This window comes from Mastomys coucha, unplaced genomic scaffold (genome assembly GCF_008632895.1).
Source record: "Mastomys coucha isolate ucsf_1 unplaced genomic scaffold, UCSF_Mcou_1 pScaffold21, whole genome shotgun sequence".
NCBI classification, from domain to species: domain Eukaryota; kingdom Metazoa; phylum Chordata; class Mammalia; order Rodentia; family Muridae; genus Mastomys; species Mastomys coucha.
In genome coordinates, this window is record NW_022196904.1 from 148,828,537 (window position 1) to 148,836,719 (window position 8,183).

Genomic DNA, 8,183 nt, shown 5'->3' on the forward strand with positions numbered 1-8,183 from the left:
AGAGAGAGAGAGAGAGAGAGAGAGAGAGAGATATTGAAACCCAGCTTCTTACACATTTAGCTAAGCATGGCTAAAGGTATTCATTTAAACACAAAGAAGCTTCCAATTATTAAGAGCTAGATCAGAAGAGCACAAGTCAAAAATATATCAGACATTCAATCCTCTCTATTGAAGATGTCCAGCAGATTAGCAGTGATGCTCATTCCATTTGCTTGATATTTCTGTTTGACATGTAGTGATGCTTCCATTTTCCTCTCACAGTACTATGGAAGGAGATGCAAATGTGAGATCTCAAGAAACTTACACTCTAGTGAAGACAAACATTTGGGAACAGTTGTTTTCCAGACATTTCTGAGGGCTAGACATGCTCTGATAGACATGCCTATAGAGCAGAAGGTCATAAAGGATTAGGCTATGATGACCTGAGTTGGATTTCCAGGACTCACATGTTATAAGGAGAGAACTTATTCCCATATTTTGTCCTATGATATCCACACAAGTGCTGTAGGCACATGTGTGTATTGATATAGAGTACATATAAATAAATAATAATTTAGCAAACATAGTAATTTCTTTTGAAGAAGGGAATGCTAATTCTACTAGGAAGTGGTCAGAAATGCCTCCACACAATAGGTTTCCCTTAAATTGAGTATAGAAATGAGTACATACATATATATGTACTTATTGTATGGTATTGAATTGATTATAGCATATATGTGTACATATATACTCTTCTCTATAATTAATTTACATATGCATATATATGGAAATGCTATTTGAGGGATGAGTGTGTAGTGTGTAGGATACTTTGCCCAGGGTATTGAACCTTATGGGAGAGGATGCTACAGAGGTAGATTATGGCCAAACCATAGGGGATATCTGTGTCATGGGAAGAAGTTTGGGTCCTATGTCCAACAGATCAATTAGGTGCCACTAAGGGTCAATATATCCTCTCATAGCCCACCCTTAGGAATCACCAGAAAAGTCACTCACCTTGTTATGGGGCAGCTGATACAGTCTTCCTGAGTTGGTCCCCAGCACTTGGCACATGAGGCTTCACAGGTTTGGCAGTGGCCTTGCTCATCAATATATTCTCCTGAAGAACAAATATAGTTGTTTACTTTATTCCACATAGCAAGCCTGCCAGGGCTGACAGGGATTAGCCAGAGCTCTTGCTGGCTACTTGAGAAGTGGAAGTAACACAAGGCATGGTTATGTTTCAAGTCAAGCAGTGGTCAGGCCACACCCACATCTTGTCTAAGCATGTATAAGAGGAAGGATTGTAGTTTTAGGGAAAGAATAGAAGTAGTGTTTTGACTGAAATTTGGCAGATATGAACTAGATGTTATCCTTAAAGATTACCAGTGAAGAAACAGAACAGTGTTGTTCATTCAGCTGGAAAGTTTATCTTTCCCATAGGAGTATATATCTGATCTCTCCACAGAACTCAGTGCAGCTTTACAAATTTCTCTTGAACATAGGAAATCACCACCACCACAGCAAAGGGGTAGAGAGAGGTCAACCTGCCTAAAGGCATCAAAAACAGGGTGGCACTCAATGAATCCAACCCTCCTCCTACACCACATCTCTTCTCCCTTGTCACTGTAAAAATCCAAACCAAACCAAACAACAACAATCAAACACAAAATCACAACAGTCTGAGTGATTTCTTCAGCCAGATCCAAAATGCCACATTTTGTTGTTGTTTGAGAACAGATAATCCTCAGAAGAAAATGTTGTCCAGATTCTGGCAGAACCATCGCCTTCACTTGGCCTTATCCCACTCTTGAATTTGACAGCTGTTTAATCATCTGGAGCTTGTCAATGTGAGAGCCACCTGGACTAGTGAGGTAGGATGACCCATTCATAGCTTAGTCTAGCCACCTCAATGATGCTCTAAGATTACTGATGGTGTCACTGTGGTTGAATTCAGCTAGATGAGGATGGAACATGCTGTCCTTGGTCTTTCCCATTGTAGAGCAGTTTTAATCCAGCAACATGGCTACTCTAGCAAGGGATCACACTCAAAAGACCTTCTAGATGTGTGATCTGTCTGGGATGGCACACACCCTAATCCCTCTGGCTGGAATGTAGACATACCCTTAGTAACATACCTTTAAGGTTGAATTCATTTGTAGAAGGAAGCAGCCATATGTGAAAGTGATGAAGCAGGGAAAGATTTTCCCAAATGAGTCAGAGGTAGAATATGTCCAACTCTCATGAGAACAGAGAGGAAATAAAGGCGACTAAATGGAGAGGGAGAGGGAAAGGGAGAGGGAGAGAGAGAGGGAGAGGGAGAGGGAAAGGGAGAGGGAGAGAGAGGGAAAGGACAGTTTCAAAGAGACAAGTTTTAGGTGAAGAGAAAATGAGCAAGAGAATAAAACATTTATTCATTCACTTATTTTGTACATTTTTTTGTTGCTTATTTTTACACAATATCTCACCATACAGGTCAGGCTGCCCTGGGTCTTATTATACAGGCCAAGCTGCCCTGGAACTTGTGATCCACTTGCCCCAGCTTTCTGAGTACACCACCTATGTGGAAAATTAATTCTCCCTTATTTTCATCAGTACTGTGGCTATGTGTTTTCTTGGTCTGCTCAATTATAATGGCCTCTATTCAGCACTCATAAAATAACATGTTAGATCTAATGACCACCGAGCATTCCCTAGCTCTGCAATTTTGAAAGCATGATCTAAGCACTGGTTCTCAACCTTTCTAATGCTGCGACCATTTAATACAGTTCCTCATGTTGTGGTGATCCCCAGCCATAAAATAATTTTTGTTGATGCTTTATAATTGTAATTTTGCCACTGTTACGAATTGTAATGTGTTTTCTGATGGTCTTAGGTGACCCCTGTGAAAGAGCAGTTTAATCCCAAAAGATTCCACAGGTTGTGAACAACTGATAAGCACAAACTGTGACACAACTTCCTTGTGTTCTCTACTTGGACTGGGACAAACTTTCTCCAAGCTTCTTTTCTCGTCATAATCCTCAGAAGGAGACATCTCCTAACTTGAAGATATGGTATTTGAGTTCCCTCACTTTCCTTTTTCTCAATGCTTAAACTCCTTGTGATCTCCTTGAGTGCTCTCTTAGCACCTGTCTTCAAGGAAGATGTACCTTTCCTCCCACCCACAGTCAACTCTCCATTCACTGATCTTCCTCTTCCTTCCTTGGGATGTTTCTCCCAATCCTTCCATCCCAAATCTCTTCTTTATGTCTGTATGCTATTTTATCCACAAAGATGCTCCCCTAAACTAAAACCTTCCCAAGACCCCTCCTTTCCTGAGAAGTGACTCCTCAAATCTGTTTATTTTCCTCTTGGTACTTGGAAACAAAATGGAGAACATTTTGTGACCTTGAAGCTTATGTAAGCAAGTCATCAAAGGACAGCTAAATGGTTCATCCTTCTCCAGTCTGCACGCCTCTTCACTTTAGAGTAAGTACTGGCTTTACAACAGATGACAATAGAGAGCCCTGCCCCAATTCCTATATTTATGTGGATGTCCAATTAGTCACATAAACAACTGCCTTCAGTCCTTGCACACAGGCAAAAGTCTTCGCCTGCACATTTGGAATTGAGGAAGTCAGATTCCAAGGACATAAGGAAGTTACTTTTTTGTGTGTCTGTGTGTGTTTTTGGAACAGCAAATTCTTGTCATCTGTCTTCATTGCACAATGAAGTTGAATGTTTATGACAGGCGTGATATACAAAATTCTTAGGAGAAGTCACTTTTCGCAGATGCCAGGAACCAACATCTTGTTCACCTATCTATCCTACAGCTCTTCCTTCTGACAACTTCTCCTAATATTATGTCCAGATCCTGCTTCTCCTGTGGTTGCAATGTTTCCATTTCTTTATTAGTTCCTTTTAATACTGTTTTTAGGGGTTTAAAGGACTCTGAGGATGTGGGAGCACATGGGGAAGAGGGGTGCCTGGAAATTTGAAGACCCAGCTTCAAAATGAATGCTTATAAATTTAGAAGTGCACAAGCACACAACTTGGTGTGCTAGTTCTATCCTTGATAACACTGAAAAGTTATTAATAATCATAGTTTATAAAGGAACTTATATAAAAGGTGAACATACATTATATAATTACCAGTTATAAGACATAATCCAAGACATAATAATAGACTTTAGGTATACATAGACAGAAAATGAGCTAGCTTGTCATACTCTACCACTTCTCTCTCTTCTTTCCTTTTCCCTCTTACTCCTTATTTGTTTATCTCTCCCTTCTTTATTATGGGACAGGGTCTCATGTAATCAAGATTGGCCTTAAACTCACCAAGTAGCAAAATATGACCTTGAACTCCTGATCCTCTTACCTCTGTCTCCCATGTTCAGGATTTTAGGCTTGTGCCATCATACCCATCTCAAGAGCTTTGTTTTGGATATGTTTATAGAGGCATTGTGTCTTATTGATTCAAACAAAGTCAATTGTGGAGTTTATGTAATATATATCTCAGTAGAGGAATAAATACTTAAGTAATAGATTATGATGTTCGTTTAAAGCAATTTTTTATTAAAGTGGCTAGTAAGTGTGAGAGGAGGACTAGGCACTGGGAATCCAGCTGCTTGGTGTTGCTGGTTGTTTCACTGAGCAGCCTGGCTATGGACTATCTTCAGCTTCCTGTCTAAAGCCTACTTATGTGCCTTATCACCCAGTTGCCAGGAATCATGTGACTTTATTGAACAATTTCACAATCCCAAGTGCTAATTAAATAATACTTTCTCTTTTCAAGGAAGCCTCGAACTTAAAATACCATTGTGTGAGGATAGTTTTTATGAAAAAGAGCTATACATCTATTATTTTATGCCAGCTACAATAAATGCTTGGCAACACTTTCAGCTAATTATATGCTAATGAAATAAGTCAGTTTTTAAAGCCTCGTTAAGCTGATGTTTTTATAGCAGGGCTCAATAAATGAGACCATCAACTGAGACTGCAACACCTTTAGCTTAAAGTCTTCACAGTCACTCAGCCTTAAAGGGGAAGAAGATTTGGACAAGGTCTCCAACAGTGGTGAACTTTGAAGCTAAGTGAAACAGACCAATCACAAAAGGACGAATGCTTTACAAGGGGAGGTGATTTTACTATCCCCAGAGTAGTAAAAGTCATAAGGACAAAGTAGAATGGTGATTTTCAGGGGACAGTGGGTGAGGGCAATAGGGAGTTAGAGTTTCATGGGTTCAGAGTTTCAATTACAGAAGATGAAAGTGTTCTGTAGATAGATGGTGGTGATGGCCCCACAACACATGAATGAACACACGTAGAGAGACGAAACTGAACTCTGAAAATGGCTAATATAAACGCTATATATATGTAAATTAAAAACCATCTACCCAATAAGTTTGTTCCTTAGCAGACCTATACTCAATATTAACAGCAACAAAACTCCTTTAGGCTTTGGGAAGATGGATTAAAAGCACTGGTTATGTTAGGGTACAGATCTGTCAAAGGCTTGAGAGAGATGACAGTGGTAGGCAATAGATGCACAGGTAAACCCATCAAAAGGGAGACATCTGGTAGCGGCGATTCTCTGTGTCTCTCCCTAACCCAGGAACCACTGCAGGCAAAAAGAACAAGGGAACAGCTAGGACAGTCCCACCAACCTCCCTGGTCTGTCTCTGCAGGGACTGATAGACTGACTGCTCCTGTAACTCCTCTCAGCATTTCCTTCAGTACACCTCCCCGACCCCATAGGATGCTTGAGTTGGCAGGGATTGTGTTTCCTAGTCCTGTGGCTTTCTCACTCTCAGACCTAGGCATGTATCTGTGTGTTGTGTGTAAACATATGGGATGCTATTCTGGCATCCTCAGAGCTGGCACTCCTGGAGTCTGGATGGATCACAAATTTTTAGATCCAATACACGTGCAAATATTTAGCTCCCTTCAACTTACACATTCTTCAAAGGGCAGAATGAAGAGGTCACCTTCTTTCCACCCTGGTTTGAGCCCTGACCACATTAAGATACACAGAGAAGGTACCCAAAGTGAAGTGCTGGCCAACGTACCTGAGAACAGAGGGTGCTACAAGCATAGAAGCTTCTATTTAGTGCTGCTTTCCATACTACAAGTGCTGTACTATGTAATGTTTGCTTCAGACAGAAATCCCTTTTGTGAGTGAGAAACTGAGGCTCAGATAGATGAAACATTTTGCATAAATTAATTTGACTAGGCAAGTGACAGTTGGGCTGTGCTGCAGGAACTCATAGCCTAGCCCCTGCCCTTTTTACAACGTACTCCTGTGGTGAATTCAATTGCTCTTTCAGTGTTCCAAGTAGTTTTGCTGTTTATAAAAAGAAAGCAGTGCATAACTTACTTAAACCACTTGGTGAGGTAACAGAAGTATCAAAAGGGGAAGTCACTGTGAAAGTAAATGGACACAGAACAGGCATGCTGCACCAACTGGATTTTCTTAATGATTGAATATACCTTCCAATTGAATATACCTTCCAAGTGTATGTTCTCTGATCAAATGGCCTCATGTATTAAAAGGCCATTTTGTGAATCAAATCAATTGAGTTTCTTAAGCAGTTTGTTCCACCTCTAGGCACGAAGCCCTTAAGTGAAATTCAAAATATCATTTTTAATTAATAAAGCAAACTTATAAGATCTCTAGGAAAAGGATTTTCTTTCTCTCTTGGAGTGCCGGAGATTGAGCTGAGGTACTCTTGCTGCCTGTGAGCCCTATAGCACACTGACCTACATTCCCAGCATGGACAGGAATTTTGATGCTGCTTAAATGCTCTCTGAAAAGAACATAAATTTGGTGTTTGGGAAATAGCTGGAAACCAGAATGCCATTTCTCTGATCCTCGGGTAAAGGAACAAAATCAAAACCAAAAAAAAAAAAAAAAAAACCGACAGCATATACAGGTCCTTGTTTTCCTAAGTGGCTTTAGTGTTGCCTCTGTGTTAGTGAACATTCCCTCTACGTCCTAGGGAGATGGTACTAGGATTGAACAAATGCAGACAGGGGAACCTTAATATACAGTCCATAAAACTGAAACTCAGAGACTGGATGAGGAATCTGGTTGCCAGGGCCTGAAGGAGGGGAAGATAGGGAGAGGGTGATCAATTAGTTAGAGGAATGAGTTTGTGAGCTTTACTGCACAGCATGTGAACTGTAGTTAACAACAATGAACCTGATATCTGAAAACCTCAGAAAACAAGTAGACACCCTACACATGTTAATAACCATTAACATTCCATGTATATACTATTTCAAAGTATCCTGTTGTCCCTCTTTTTGAAACAAGATGTAAATATTTTATTTGTGTGTGTGTGTGTGTGTGTGTGTGTGTGTGTGCATGTGTATTCATGTGTACAACTTGAGGCAATTGATTCTTTCCTCCTACCAAGTAGGTTCTAGGGATTGTACTCCAGTTGTCAAGTTTGGTGGCAAGTGCCTTTACCCATTGAGCCATCTTGCCAGCCCCTGTGCCCTGTACCCTGTTAATGTGTACAACTTCGATTAATTAATGGGGTAGACAGTGAAGTAAAATCAGACCCAAAGGGAGAAAAAGGCATGAGTGTGATTGTTATCTGCAATGAAACACAATGAACTTGCAAACCCTGTCATGTACGGAGGATGAGTATAATGTGGTAGACACCTGTCCATTATACATCTTCAGTGTGCACAGAGTCTATTTTAAAGGAGGGAATTGTTTTGGCTTGGGTTTCAGAGATTACAGTCCATCATCCAGTGGTGGGAGCATGAGGCAGCAACTTCTTGTATATTGTCAGACCAGAAAGCAGAGTAATTCTGGAGTGAACCACCCCCAAAAGATTCTTTAGCCTTCCAAAACAGCACACTAGCTAGAGGCCAAGTATTCAGTCATATGAGCCTGAGAGAGCCATTACAGACAGGCATATACATTTCCCTAACTGTTGAATGGGCTCTCTTTCAATTCCTGTAAGTGATACTTTACAGGGTCTAATGGTATACTCATTCTCTCTACTCAAGTGTGGATTTTTTATTCTCAAAGACTTGCTCTAATTGTAGTTGAGAAAACCTGGTCTGAGAGAGGGGAAGGTATGATATCTGATGCATAGTGAGGGGCTGTTAGAGTTTTGGTACACCATAATAGAAGTAAGGCACTATAATTTGATCAGCATTTTCTTCTTCTTCTCCTTCTCCTTCTCCTTCTCCTTCTCCTCCTCCTCCTC

The 8,183-nt window shown here is 40.5% G+C and overlaps 1 protein-coding gene across 1 annotated transcript in view; it reads right to left on the reverse strand.

Annotated features, from left to right (window-relative positions):
* The window catches only part of Pcsk5 (proprotein convertase subtilisin/kexin type 5), a 416,074-nt gene that overhangs the window by 98,673 nt on the left and 309,218 nt on the right, over positions 1-8,183 (reverse strand). Inside the window, exon 21 of the mRNA XM_031389877.1 lies at positions 994-1,096. Coding sequence (XP_031245737.1) covers positions 994-1,096 — 103 coding nt within the window. The remainder of the gene's footprint in view (positions 1-993; positions 1,097-8,183) is intronic.